At 41.5% G+C, this 15,785-nt stretch overlaps 1 protein-coding gene across 1 annotated transcript in view; it reads right to left on the bottom strand.

The window, feature by feature from the left end:
* The window catches only part of dph1 (diphthamide biosynthesis 1), a 252,126-nt gene extending 237,687 nt beyond the window's left edge, over positions 1-14,439 (bottom strand). The window contains exons 1-2 of the mRNA XM_063016706.1: positions 14,378-14,439; positions 9,024-9,173 (exon numbers count right to left, since the gene is read on the bottom strand). Coding sequence (XP_062872776.1) covers positions 9,024-9,173; positions 14,378-14,435 — 208 coding nt within the window. The 5' untranslated portion in view covers positions 14,436-14,439. The remainder of the gene's footprint in view (positions 1-9,023; positions 9,174-14,377) is intronic.
* Between the last annotated feature and the right edge of the window lie 1,346 nt (positions 14,440-15,785).

Below are 15,785 nucleotides of genomic sequence, written 5' to 3'. Positions count from 1 at the left end.
CCCACGCCTCCTCCGACACATGAGCAGCAGCCATATGCATTTTGTCACCTACACTTTGACGAGTGCAATGCGGATCAGCACTGTGTACGGAGAGACACAACCTGACAGCACTCTTTTTCCATCTCTGTGCAGGCGTCATCAATCAGCCAGCAGAGGTCGCAATTGCATTAGAGAGTCCCTATCAGGCTTTAATCACCCCTATCTGAACAACAGGCCAATCGTTGTTCATGTGGTTGCTCAGCCCAGACAGCAGGCAGAGCTGAAACTCGATATGATGTATTCGAGATCCCAGCTCTGGTTCCAGCGTTTGTTTTTACTGCTGCGCCACCTGAGCGGCCCGCAGCTGTTCATTGTTAATTTGAAATGAAAAAAAAAAACATTTAAAACAAACAAACTGAACACGTTGAGTTTAAGGGTACAAATTTCTCGACGAAGAGCGTTGAGTTTCAAAGATTTTGAGTTTAGGGGACGTTGAGTTACAAGGTACCACTGTATACACCGATCAGGCATAACATTATGACCACCTCCTTGTTTCTACACTCACTGTCCATTTTATCAGCTCCACTTACCATATAGAAGCACTTTGTAGTTCTACAATTACTGACTGTAGTCCATCTGTTTCTCTACATACCTTTTTAGCCTGATTTCATCCTGTTCTTCAATGGTCAGGACCCCCCAGGATCACCACAGAGCAGGTATTATTTAGGTGGTGGATGATTCTCAGCACTGCAGTGACACTGACATGGTGTTAGTGTGTTAGTGTGTGTTGTGCTGGTATGAGTGGATCAGACACAGCAGCGCTGCTGTAGTTTTTAAATACCGTGACCACTCACTGTCCACTCTATTAGACACTCTTACCTAGTTGGTCCACCTTGTAGATGTAAAATCAGAGACGATCGCTCATCTATTGCTGCTGTTTGAGTTGGTCATCTTCTAGACCTTCATCAGTTGTCACAAGACGCTGCCCTTGGGGTGCTGTTGGCTGGATATATTTTGGTTGGTGGACTGTTCTCAGTCCAGCAGTGACAGTGAGGTGTTTAAAAACTCCAGCAACGCTGCTGTGTCTTATCCACTCATACCAGCACAACACACACTAACACACCACCACCATGTCAGTGTCACTGCAGTGCTGAGAATGATCCACCACCCAAATAATACCTACTCTGTGGTGGTCCTGACCATTGAAGAACAGGGTGAAAGCAGGCTAACAAAGCATGTAGAGAAACAGATGGACTACAGTTAGTAATTGTAGAACTACAAAGTGCTTCTATATAGTAAGTGGAGCTGATAAAATGAACAGTGAAACAAGGAGGTGGTCATGTTATGCTTCATCGGTGTGTGTATATATAAGTTAGTCTTGCCCTTTTATCCTTCTCCTCTTTCACTGGTGCAAATTAATTAAAAAGACCATTGCATTAATAGCTTTGGAAAAGTTAATAACAATTAAAACACTCATTGGATGAAATGTAGCCTTAAGTTCATTGAAACGTCTCAATCCTGAGCAAGAGGTGTCGGTTTAACGGCAGTGGATGGTATATAAAATCCGTGCACTGCTCAGCTGTGCATAGTTCTCATCTCTGCAAATACGCCCCGGTCAAGATGAAAATGTGTCTCGCGTTACTGAATTGTGAAATTAAAATCAGCAAACACACATTTTGAGGCTGCCTGACATTAGTCATTAGTCAGAGAGTTACTTTGGTCTTAAACCTTTTCTTCAATCAATTCTGCTAGACCGTAGATGTCTGAAAAACAGCAGAATCAAGCAAAAAAGCTACAAATCGGATTGTGAAGCGTGAGCGAGATCCCTGAAGAGATCTTAAAAACGAGTCATCTGCTAACACTGTCAACTCATCAAACACTTATTTGCTGTTACTTACATCAAGCCGAGCTTAGAAAGTGCCGGTTCAGCAATGCATTCAATCCAAGCTCTCAGTGTAACTAGGTTTGTGCAATGCTGTTTGTTTTTCTACCGATTGTGATTTTTTTTAACGGAAATAAGTCAGCATTCTTCAATATCCAATTATTTAAGCACAGTTCTACTGTATTTTTTACTGTCTACTCTCTTTTTTTACGTCCGAGAGAAGGGCCACTTGGGTGCCCGGGTGGTGCAGTGGTTCAAAATCATGTGTTTGAATCTTAGCAGAGCCACCGACCTGGCCGAGTATCCACATATACAGTTGGCTGTGATTGATAGTGGTGGGCGGATCGATCCAAATATCGATATTATCGATACCAGTGTTGGTACAGTAGACCCTTGAGTTACGAACAGTTTACCATAAAAACATTTCGAGTTACGAACGATCTTTTTCATTTTAATGTACGAACAAATTTCTGTTTACGAACAGAAATTCGCGAAACACATGACGTCACGAACAAGTTGACTCCAACCATCTCTCTCTATATATATACACAGTGAGCGAACATTCGGACAGTGGACGGTGTTTTTCTGGTGTTGTCTTTATATTTTGTAAATTCAATATTAAAATGTCCCCAATGAATGTGCAGAGAAAGCGTAGTGGTGAGAAAATGAAAAAAAATCACTGTTTGTTGTGTTGTATACAGTGGGGCCAAAAAGTATTTAGTCAGCAACTGATTGTGCAAGTTCTCCTACTTAGAAAGATGAGAGAGGTCTGTAATTTTCATCATAGGTACACTTCAACTATGAGAGACAAAATGAGAAAAAAAAATCCAGGAAATCACATTGTAGGATTTTTAAAGAATTTATTTGTAAATTATGGTGGAAAATAAGTATTTGGTCAATAACAAAAGTTCAACTCAATACTTTGTAACATAACCTTTGTTGGCAATGACAGAGGTGAAACGTTTCCTGTAAGTCTTCACCAGGTTTGCACACACTGTAGCTGGTATTTTGGCCCATTCCTCCATGCAGATCTCCTCTAGAGCAGTGATGTTTTGGGGCTGTCGCTGGGCAACACGGACTTTCAACTCCCTCCACAAATTTTCTATGGGGTTGAGGTCTGGAGACTGGCTAGGCCACTCCAGGACCTTGAAATGCTTTTTACGGAGGCACTCCTTCATTGCCCGAGCGGTGTGTTTGGGATCATTGTCATGCTGGAAGACCCAGCCACGTTCCATCTTCAATGCTCTCACTGATGGAAGGAGGTTTTGGCTTAAAATCTCACGATACATGGTCCCGTTCATTCTTCCCTTAACACGGATCAGTCGTCCTGTCCCCTTTGTAGAAAAACAGCCCCAAAGCATGATGTTTCCACTCCCATGCTTCACAGTAGGTATGGTGTTTACTCAGAATTCTTCTTCCTCCAAACACGACGAGTTGAGTTTTCACCAAAAAGTTCCATTTTGGTTTCATCTGACCACATGATATTCTCCCAATCCTCTTCTGGATCATCCATATGCTCTCTGGCAAACTTCAGATGGGCCTGGACATGTACTGGCTTAAGCAGGGGGACACGCCTGGCACTGCAGGATTTGAGTCCCTCTCGGGGTAGTGTGTTACTGATGGTAGCCTTTGTTACTTTGGTCCCAGCTCTCTGCAGGTCATTCATCAGGTCCCTCCGTGTAGTTCTGGGATTTTTGCTCACCGTTCTCATGATCATTTTGACCCCACGGGATGAGATCTTGCGTGGGGCCCCAGATCGAGGGAGATTATCAATGGTCTTGTATGTCTTCCATTTTCTTACAATTGCTCCCACAGTTGATTTATTCACACCAACCTGCTTGCCTATTGTAGATTCACTCTTCCCAGCCTGGTGCAGGTCTACAATTTTCTTCCTGGTGTCCTTCGACAGCTCTTTGGTCTTAGCCATGGTTGAGTTTGGAGTCTGACTGTTTGAGGCTGTGGACAGGTGTCTTTTATACAAATGACGAGGTCAAACAGGTGCCATTAATACAGGTAACGAGTGGAGGACAGAAGAGCTTCTTAAAGAAGAAGTTACAGGTCTGTGAGAGCCAGAAATCTTGCTTGTTTGTGGGTGACCAAATACTTATTTTCCACCATAATTTACAAATAAATTCTTTAAAAATCCTACAATGTGATCTCCTGGATTTTTTTTTCTCATTCTGTGTCTTATAGTTGAAGTGTACCTACGATGAAAATTACAGACCTCTCTCATCTTTCTAAGTAGGAGAACTTGCACATCAGTGGCTGACTAAATACTTTTTGGCCCCACTACATACATACATACAGTGTATCACAAAAGTGAGTACACCCCTCACATTTCTGCAAATATTTCATTATATCTTTTCATGGGACAACACTATAGACATGAAACTTGGATATAACTTAGAGTAGTCAGTGTACAGCTTGTATAGCAGTGTAGATTTACTGTCTTCTGAAAATAACTCAACACACAGCCATTAATGTCTAAATAGCTGGCAACATAAGTGAGTACACCCCACAGTGAACATGTCCAAATTGTGCCCAAATGTGTCGTTGTCCCTCCCTGGTGTCATGTGTCAAGGTCCCAGGTGTAAATGGGGAGCAGGGCTGTTAAATTTGGTGTTTTGGGTACAATTCTCTCATACTGGCCACTGGTTATTCAACATGGCTCCTCATGGCAAAGAACTCTCTGAGGATGTGAGAAATAGAATTGTTGCTCTCCACAAAGATGGCCTGGGCTATAAGAAGATTGCTAACACCCTGAAACTGAGCTACAGCATGGTGGCCAAGGTCATACAGCGGTTTTCCAGGACAGGTTCCACTCGGAACAGGCTTCGCCAGGGTCGACCAAAGAAGTTGAGTCCACGTGTTCGGCGTCATATCCAGAGGTTGGCTTTAAAAAATAGACACATGAGTGCTGCCAGCATTGCTGCAGAGGTTGAAGACGTGGGAGGTCAGCCTGTCAGTGCTCAGACCATACGCCGCACACTGCATCAACTCGGTCTGCATGGTCGTCATCCCAGAAGGAAGCTGACGCACAAGAAAGCCAGCAAACAGTTTGCTGAAGACAAGCAGTCCAAGAACATGGATTACTGGAATGCCCTGTGGTCTGACGAGACCAAGATAAACTTGTTTGGCTCAGATGGTGTCCAGCATGTGTGGCGGCGCCCTGGTGAGAAGTACCAAGACAACTGTATCTTGCCTACAGTCAAGCATGGTGGTGGTAGCATCATGGTCTTGGGCTGCATGAGTGTTGCTGGCACTGGGGAGCTGCAGTTCATTGAGGGAAACATGAATTCCAACATGTACTGTGACATTCTGAAACAGAGCATGATTCACTCCCTTCGAAAACTGGGCCTCATGGCAGTTTTCCAACAGGATAACGACCCCAAACACAACCTCCAAGATGACAACTGCCTTGCTGAGGAAGCTGAAGGTAAAGGTGATGGACTACACCCAATTGAGCACCTGTGGCACATCCTCAAGTGGAAGGTGGAGGAGTTCAAGGTGTCTAACATCCACCAGCTCCGTGATGTCATCATGGAGGAGTGGAAGAGGATTCCAGTAGCAACCTGTGCAGCTCTGGTGAATTCCATGCCCAGGAGGGTTAAGGCAGTGCTGGATAATAATGGTGGTCACACAAAATATTGACACTTTGGGCACAATTTGGACATGTTCACTGTGGGGTGTACTCACTTATGTTGCCAGCTATTTAGACATTAATGGCTGTGTGTTGAGTTATTTTCAGAAGACAGTAAATCTACACTGCTATACAAGCTGTACACTGACTACTCTAAGTTATATCCAAGTTTCATGTCTATAGTGTTGTCCCATGAAAAGATATAATGAAATATTTGCAGAAATGTGAGGGGTGTACTCACTTTTGTGATACACTGTACATACATACATACATACATACATACATACATACATACATACATACATTACATACATTACATACATTACATACATTACATACATATATACATACATACATACATATATACATACATACATACATACATACATACATATACAGTGTATCACAAAAGTGAGTACACTCCTCACATTTCTGCAGATATTTAAGTATATCTTTTCATGGGACAACACTGACAAAATGAACCTTTGACACAATGAAAAGTAGTCTGTGTGCAGCTTATATAACAGTGTAAATTTATTCTTCCCTCAAAATGTCTAAACCACCGGCAACAAAAGTGAGTACACCCCTAAGAGACTACACCCCTAAATGTCCAAATTGAGCACTGCTTGTCATTTTCCCTCCAAAATGTCATGTGACTCGTTAGTGTTACTAGGTCTCAGGTGTGCATAGGGAGCAGGTGTGTTCAATTTAGTAGTACAGCTCTCACACTCTCTCATACTGGTCACTGAAAGTTCCAACATGGCACCTCATGGCAAAGAACTCTCTGAGGATCTTAAATGACGAATTGTTGCGCTCCATGAAGATGGCCAAGGCTACAAGAAGATTGCCAACACCCTGAAACTGAGCTGCAGCACAGTGGCCAAGATCATCCAGCATTTTAAAAGAGCAGGGTCCACTCAGAACAGACCTCGCGTTGGTCGTCCAAAGAAGCTGAGTGCACGTGCTCAGCGTCACATCCAACTGCTGTCTTTGAAAGATAGGCGCAGGAGTGCTGTCAGCATTGCTGCAGAGATTGAAAAGGTGGGGGGTCAGCCTGTCAGTGCTCAGACCATACGCCGCACACTACATCAAATTGGTCTGCATGGCTGTCACCCCAGAAGGAAGCCTCTTCTGAAGTCTCTACACAAGAAAGCCCGCAAACAGTTTGCTGAAGACATGTCAACAAAGGACATGGATTACTGGAACCATGTCCTATGGTCTGATGAGACCAAGATTAATTTGTTTGGTTCAGATGGTCTCAAGCATGTGTGGCGGCAATCAGGTGAGGAGTACAAAGATAAGTGTGTCATGCCTACAGTCAAGCATGGTGGTGGGAATGCCATGGTCTGGGGCTGCATGAGTGCAGCAGGTGTTGGGGAGTTACATTTCATTGAGGGACACATGAACTCCAATATGTACTGTGAAATACTGAAGCAGAGCATGATCCCCTCCCTCCGGAAACTGGGTCGCAGGGCAGTGTTCCAGCATGATAATGACCCCAAACACACCTCTAAGACGACCACTGCTTTATTGAAGAGGCTGAGGGTAAAGGTGATGGACTGGCCAAGCATGTCTCCAGACCTAAACCCAATAGAACATCTTTGGGGCATCCTCAAGCGGAAGGTGGAGGAGCGCAAAGTCTCGAATATCCGCCAGCTCCGTGATGTCGTCATGGAGGAGTGGAAAAGCATTCCAGTGGCAACCTGTGAAGCTCTGGTAAACTCCATGCCCAGGAGAGTTAAGGCAGTTCTGGGAAATAATGGTGGCCACACAAAATATTGACACTTCAGGAACTTTCACTAAGGGGTGTACTCACTTTTGTTGCCGGTGGTTTAGACATTAATGGCTGTATATTGAGTTATTTTGAGGGAAGAATACATTTACACTGTTATATAAGCTGCACACAGACTACTTTTCATTGTGTCAAAGTGTCATTTTGTCAGTGTTGTCCCATGAAAAGATATATTTAAATATCTGCAGAAATGTGAGGGGTGTACTCACTTTTGTGATACACTGTATATGCAGTGAGCAAACATTCGGACAGCGGACAGTGTTTTTCCGGTGTTTTCTTTATATTTTGTAAAATTCTATAATAAAATGGCCCCAAAGGATGTGCAGAGAAAAAGTAGTCATGTAAAAATGAACAAATCTATTACTATTTGTTGTTGTATAATTACTCCTGCCAATAGATGTCACTGTGTATCAGGCAGAGGGGACCGTTAGTGAGAGAGAAGAAGGAAATCGCTAAGTAAAGTATTCTTTCTTCCATGCAATTACACCTACAAAATACAACACTACTGAAATAAAGAAGGAAATAATAGAGAAATATGAGAATTATTGTTGTTTCTGGTAGATACATTTTATAAAAAAAATTTTAAAAAAAGAATATACAAATATAAAAATATACAAATTTACAAATATACAAATTACAACATACAAAATGTATGTATGTATTTAAATGTTTTACGCCATGCTTACACAGTGGTTATATTCACGGCTAGGGCTAGCAGTGATCCGATACTTTGTATTGGTATCGGTCCGAAATTGGCCCAAATCGCTGGATCGGATATCGGAAGGAAAAAAAAGCGTGTAATCGATCCGATACTGTTGCTTAATGTAAATAACACTTAATGTAAATAAGTCCTTTGTTTGTGTGTAAAGCGAATATACGTTCCAACAGAGTGCTGTTTATTGCCATTCACTCTGCAACTGCCTTAACTTAACGACATCATTACCATGTGCCACCGATCTACAACTCATCTGCAACAGCCATTTAGAAATTAAAACACACTGATCTACTTAAACATTTATCATTTTAAAAAATCATCTACTACTGCCACATCTAAAAACACTGTTTAAACACAATAAAAATCACTTTATAAATGATAAATCGCTCACCTGAGATAACTTAACTTAACCTATCTTATCTCTTGGAGATATCTCACATCCTCAACGATTAATCCATTAGTGTTATGAAATAAAACAAACTACACTGTTTCCCGTTTAGCCACAGATGTCCTCTTCAAAATCTAGCAGGGTTTAATAATTTAAAAACGTGACAGAACTTAAACAGAAAATCTCAACTCTGCGTCAATTCTGATTGGTCTATCGCGTTTGATTGACATCCACATCTTCCAATTGTACACACTTGTGTTAAACAAGCCAAAAATGCTGCTAAATGTTCTGTGTGTAAAAGTGAAAATAAAAACAGCAGTTTTGTATAAGTGTGATGTTGTAGGTTCTGTATTTATTCCTTTAGAATATTTGTTTTACAGTCTGAGCATTGTTATTTAGATATCTAGTTTAACCATGGTGCATTAAGACATGTATTATTATGTAAATGACAGTATCGGATTTGTAATGGTATCAGCAGATACTCAATTTGCAATATCGGTATCGGACATAAAAAAGTGGTATCGAGTCAGCCCTGTTCACGGCAGGAAGTTAGTGTTGTCAAATATAATATTTTACACCATGGTAGAGTTCCTTTTTAAATCTGTGATCACATGTTTAGTGACTTACCTCTTTTAGCCTTTGCCTGCCTCACCCGCCATACTGTTTTGTGGATCTCAAAGTTGTAGTTGGTAGGAAGGACACCAATCGCCTCTTGAAGCTCAGGGTCTTTAAGAATCTCATCAGGAATCTGATTAGCAATTCTCCTCGGTGCTCTGACTGAAAAATAAATGTTAATAATTAATTAATGTTAAAATAGTTTAGCTACAGTTACAACATACGTGCATTCAGACAACCATGTAAAATTTAGCAGTTTAAATCACTATTCTTTGTATCACAATTGATATATTTTTGCTCTTATCACATTTATTTCTGTAATTCTCAAATAAAAAACTGCTTAATAACTGTGCTGCCGATTTATTTGCACAGACGGACCAAAGATTATAAATAGGGCTCTACTAAATTCACGAGAAAATGTGCTTAATTTCACAAACCTTGTTTTTCAAAAATCACATATTTTACAGATTTTTAAAGAAAAGTGGCACATTTCACAGCAGTCATTAAATTACACTCATGAATTAAATTATGAAATAAATTGAAGCTGCAATACCTTAATGGTTGAATGTAAACCTAGAACATTAAGTGATGATGAAAGGCTCCATGTTTGAAAATACTCGTCTGTGTTTTGAAACGCCCCCCTCTGCATTTACAGAAGTGGTCGGGAGTTTTCCAATCTCAGTTAGCTGAGTCGTGTTTTAGCTGCTTTACAATTTGCTAACTTAATTGCCGTAGGATTGCTAGGACCACCTCATAGTGCAAATTAACCAGTATTCGGGAGACACTTGAATCTTAATACAATACAATCTTAATTTTTGAATTTTACAGGAAGTGTGTTATTAAAAAGCTTTAATTATAACACACAGAGCTACATTTAAGCAATACACAAACCTTGATTCCAAAAAAAGCTGGAACAATGTTAAATGCTAATGAAAACAGAAGAGTAATTCGTAATAACCATACACTTATTTCACATTTGATGCCAGCTGACATGCAGTTACTAATGCTCTTTGTTTCTTGCATATATATATATACAGTGTATCACAAAAGTGAGTACACCCCTCACATTTCTGCAGATATTTAAGTATATCTTTTCATGGGACAACACTGACAAAATGACACTTTGACACAATGAAAAGTAGTCTGTGTGCAGCTTATATAACAGTGTAAATTTATTCTTCCCTCAAAATAACTCAATATACAGCCATTAATGTCTAAACCACCGGCAACAAAAGTGAGTACACCCCTTAGTGAAAGTTCCTGAAGTGTCAATATTTTGTGTGGCCACCATTATTTCCCAGAACTGCCTTAACTCTCCTGGGCATGGAGTTTACCAGAGCTTCACAGGTTGCCACTGGAATGCTTTTCCACTCCTCCATGACGACATCACGGAGCTGGCGGATATTCGAGACTTTGCGCTCCTCCACCTTCCGCTTGAGGATGCCCCAAAGATGTTCTATTGGGTTTAGGTCTGGAGACATGCTTGGCCAGTCCATCACCTTTACCCTCAGCCTCGTCAATAAAGCAGTGGTCGTCTTAGAGGTGTGTTTGGGGTCATTATCATGCTGGAACACTGACCTGCGACCCAGTTTCCGGAGGGAGGGGATCATGCTCTGCTTCAGTATTTCACAGTACATATTGGAGTTCATGTGTCCCTCAATGAAATGTAACTCCCCAACACCTGCTGCACTCATGCAGCCCCAGACCATGGCATTCCCACCACCATGCTTGACTGTAGGCATGACACACTTATCTTTGTACTCCTCACCTGATTGCCGCCACACATGCTTGAGACCATCTGAACCAAACAAATTAATCTTGGTCTCATCAGACCATAGGACATGGTTCCAGTAATCCATGTCCTTTGTTGACATGTCTTCAGCAAACTGTTTGCGGGCTTTCTTGTGTAGAGACTTCAGAAGAGGCTTCCTTCTGGGGTGACAGCCATGCAGACCAATTTGATGTAGTGTGCGGCGTATGGTCTGAGCACTGACAGGCTGACCCCCCACCTTTTCAATCTCTGCAGCAATGCTGACAGCACTCCTGCGCCTATCTTTCAAAGACAGCAGTTGGATGTGACGCTGAGCACGTGCACTCAGCTTCTTTGGACGACCAAAGCGAGGTCTGTTCTGAGTGGACCCTGCTCTTTTAAAACGCTGGATGATCTTGGCCACTGTGCTGCAGCTCAGTTTCAGGGTGTTGGCAATCTACTTGTAGCCTTGGCCATCTTCATGTAGCGCAACAATTCGTCTTTTAAGATCCTCAGAGAGTTCTTTGCCATGAGGTGCCATGTTGGAACTTTCAGTGACCAGTATGAGAGAGTGTGAGAGCTGTACTACTAAATTGAACACACCTGCTCCCTATGCACACCTGAGACGTAGTAACACTAACGAGTCACATGACATTTTGGAGGGAAAATGACAAGCAGTGCTCAATTTGGACATTTAGGGGTGTAGTCTCTTAGGGGTGTACTCACTTTTGTTGCCGGTGGTTTAGACATTAATGGCTGTATATTGAGTTATTTTGAGGGAAGAATACATTTACACTGTTATATAAGCTGCACACAGACTACTTTTCATTGTGTCAAAGTGTCATTTTGTCAGTGTTGTCCCATGAAAAGATATACTTAAATATCTGCAGAAATGTGAGGGGTGTACTCACTTTTGTGATACACTGTATATATAAATACACTTTTGGTTTTAACAGGGTTTCAGCAGATCTGTATTCTTGGACTGCTGTCTACCTAAACTAGAGTAAGGTAATGTTTACTGTGGAAGCACTTCTGTAAGTCGCTCTGGATAAAAGCGTATGTCGAAAATGTAAATGTAAATAAAAATGTTAAGGTAAACTTTTTGTATATCTGCTTCATGTTTACACACCAGCTAGGGCGTGTTTACTCACTCACTCACTCTCTTAACCGCTTATCCAATTAGGGTCGCAGGGAGTGGGGGAGGAGCTATCCCAGCTTTTTAATGGGTGCAAGGCACACAGTAAGATAAGATAAGATAAGATAAGACTTTATTGATCCCCTTAGGGAAATTAACTTGTTACAGCAGTATGAAGACAGGAAAAACAGAAAGAAATACAACTAAGTAAAAAATATTGCACACATAGTATATACATTAGAAATATGCAAAATATATTAGGTTATTGCACTTATTGTAAGTAAATTACATATTGCACTTGTTATTACACCATGAACATGAAAGAATAGGTATGAGTGACAATTATTATATATTATTACTGTTGTAAGCTCTGATGGCTGCTGGAATGAAGGACCTGTGGTAGCGCTCCTTCTTACACAGGGGGTGGAGGAGTCTGGTACTGAAGGAGCTTGTTAGGTCTCCTACAGACTAATGTAGTGGATGTGTGGTGATGTCCAGGATGGATGACAGCTTGGCTATCATCCTACTTTCTCCCACCTCCTCTACAGGTTCAAGAGGACAGTTCAGGACAGAGCACGCTTTCTTGATAAGCTTGTTTAGTCTTTTTCTGTCTGTCTCCGATATTGCACCACCCCAGCACACCACTCCGTAGAAGATGGCTGATGCTACCACAGTGTCATAAAAGGATCTTAGCAGTGGTCAGCACACTCCAAAAAACCTCAGCCTCCTCAGAAGGTGGAGGCGACTTTGGCCCTTTCTATATAGGGCATCCGAGTTGCTAGACCAGTCCAGTTTATTATTGAGGTGAACACCCAGGTATTTGTACTTCTTCACCATCTCAATGTCCAAACCCTGAATGCTCACAGGTGTGGTGTGATGAATTTTTTTCTTGAAGTTGATCACCAATTCTTTAGTTTCACTGGTGTTAATATGAAGCACATTCAGTTCACACCAGGTAACAAAGTCCTTGATGATACTCCTATATTCCGGTTCGTTCCCATCAGATAAACATCCAACAATGGCTGTGTCGTCCAAGAACTTTTGCAGGAAACAGTCTTGTGTGTTATGTTGAAAGTCTGAGGTGTATACGGAAAAAAGAAAGGGAGAGAGGACAGTCCCTTGTGGTGCCCCTGTACTGCTAACCACTACGTTGGACACACAGTCCTGAAGCCTCACGTACTGTGGTCTGTTGGAGATGCAATCAATCGTCCACGCGGTGAGGTGACGGTCAACTCCAGCTACCTCCAGCTTCTTTCCAATTAGTGATGGTTGTAGTGTGTTGAAAGCACTGGAGAAGTCGAAAAACATGACCCTCACAGTGTTCCCAGGGGTGTCGAGGTGTGAGAGGGATCTGTGTAACAGGTGAATGACTGCGTCCTCTACACCAATGCCAGTTTTGTAGGCAAACTGCAGCATTGGGTCCACTATCGGTCGAAGGTGGTTGAGTATAATCCGCTCCAGATGTGAGGTAAGGGCCACTGGTCTGAAGTCATTCAGTGTGTCTTAGGCACTGGAACCAAGCAGGAAGTTTTCCATAGGACTGGCACCCTCTTCAAACTCAGGCTTAGATTGAAGATATGAAGACCCTGGACGGGGCGCCAATCCATTGCAGGGCAGACGCAGACGCAGACGCACACGCACACACACACACACACACACACACACACACACACACACACACACACACAGGGCAATTCAGTGTCTCCAATTAACCTGACTGCATGTTTTTGGACTGTGGGAGGAAACCGGAGCTCCCGGAAGAAAACCCACGCTGACGGGGGAGAACATGCAAACTCCACACAAAAAGGACCCGGACCGCCCTGCCTGGGGATCGAACCCAGCACCTTCTTGCTGTGAGGCGACAGTGCTACTCTGCCACCCAGGGCGTAAAACTTTTCTGGTGTAATGTGATGAGCATTGCAAAATGTTTCAAACATTCTAAATGTTTAGGTTGGTTGGGAAAACAAACAACAATAACAAAAACAACAACAACACAACAACATAAACAATTTAAACGAGTCACTGTGGAATATTATTGCCAAACAAACTATAAGGTGGTAAGCCCTAATACTTCATATTGCATACTACTGTACTACGCAGTGCGTACTTCACCTGTCATCAGCACCACATAGCGTAGCACACTACAAAGAACACTAGTACGCTTTTTGGGACGGAGCCCAAGAACACTTTGATGTAAAAGAAATTATAAAAACAATACATGCTTTTAACCCGAAAAGTGAGTATAGAATATTTTTAATAGCTTTAAGTATGTTATATTAAGCAATGGGAGTGTTATTTAGAATTAACTTTACAGTCCCGCTGTCACGTTAGTTAGCATCCAAGCTAACTGTCACTTGCATTGCCATCCACATGCTGCTTCCTAAACCGTATAAAATAAAAACAGTAGCAATGACAATAAACAATCTTAAATGCTCCCTTCTAAACCACTAAAATCCGTGAAATAAAAACATATATGTTTACCTGTCGGTGTTTTCTTTGGTTTAGCAGCCACTTCAACATCTCCGGTGGGCGCCGCCATGTTTATCCAGACTCCACGTGAGTAAAGTAAGACATTAACAACAGAGCACCGATCACTGTGCTGCATCATCGCTCTTCATCTACATTCAGCCTGAGTGCTAAAGTTGACACATTAGTTAATGTATTTTGAAGTACTGTAGAATATACTTAGTTTAACAGTTATAAACCTCTGGAAATACTAAGAGTCTTATCCTGGTTGAGGTTACAGTGGTTTTGGCATAGGGTGACCACTTCCAAACCCAAAAAGGGGGACATCAGTTCTTAAAAAGGAGGGCATGACAGTGGGTAGTCAGGATAGCATCTACCGCACACAACATAAAAATGTTAATTGATATAATTGTGATGGAACCAAATAAACTAGCAAATTGCCATATAAATGAATGTTTACTCATCACATTTAGAGTCTACTTCTGATACTTTAGTACAAAAACATAAAATTAATCTTACCTACTGTTCAAACTGAAAGGATGGTGAGCCAACCACTCAGAGGTGTACATTTTTTATTATTATTAAATTATTAAAACTTATTTATTTAACTAGGATTTCAGGACTGGACATTTCACAATAAAGTGGTAGGAGGCTGCGCTGCATCCGAGCAAAAACAACTAGACTGAAAAACAGCTTCTTTCCGGATGCAGTCAGACTGCTAAATTGCTCCACCCCTCATGTACTGTCTATGCACCAATTACCTTAAACACCTGTGACCTGGTGCTGCCTGTTTCTGCTGCTATACTTTGAATCATGCACTTTAGATCCACATAAAGCTGCTGTAGTTCCTGTGCAATACTTGTGCAATACTTGAATGTAAATGTAAATATTTAAAATTCCTATCTTAGTTATTTCTTCTAGTTTTTTAAGTCTTAAGTTTTATTTTTACTTAACATAGTTTTTTTGCTATTTATATTTTATATTGTATTATGTTTACACACACCAAGACCTAAGTAATTACATTTTGTTCTAATCATGTACATGGTTTTGAATGACAATAAAGCTGAGTCTGGACATCCTCACGGAAAGTGAGGAATCGTTCCTTATTTGGAAACTAAACGTCGCGTTCCGTATTGAACTGCTTTGTTCTGTATTTTTATCAATGGGATAGAAATGCTGCAGATTAGACTGAGACAGGGTGATATGTATGAAACAGAAGGAAACTGCTGCTACCGTGGGAATTAGAAAGTTTTTGGTTATTATTTTAAGTAGTGTTTACTTTTAGTCATAGTAACGCCGTGTGCGTAGGAATATCAGCATAACAACCTGTTCATTACTCCCCTGTTTGAGTAGCACCCTAGGTTCGAATCCGGCTTAGGGCAAAACTAAAGTAACACAAGCAGGGCCCCATCACAAGCATCTT

The sequence above is a fragment of the Trichomycterus rosablanca genome, chromosome 20, assembly GCF_030014385.1.
Source record: "Trichomycterus rosablanca isolate fTriRos1 chromosome 20, fTriRos1.hap1, whole genome shotgun sequence".
NCBI classification, from domain to species: domain Eukaryota; kingdom Metazoa; phylum Chordata; class Actinopteri; order Siluriformes; family Trichomycteridae; genus Trichomycterus; species Trichomycterus rosablanca.
The sequence above is the reverse complement of the archived record's forward strand: the minus strand, read 5'-3'. Positions and strand labels throughout refer to the sequence as shown.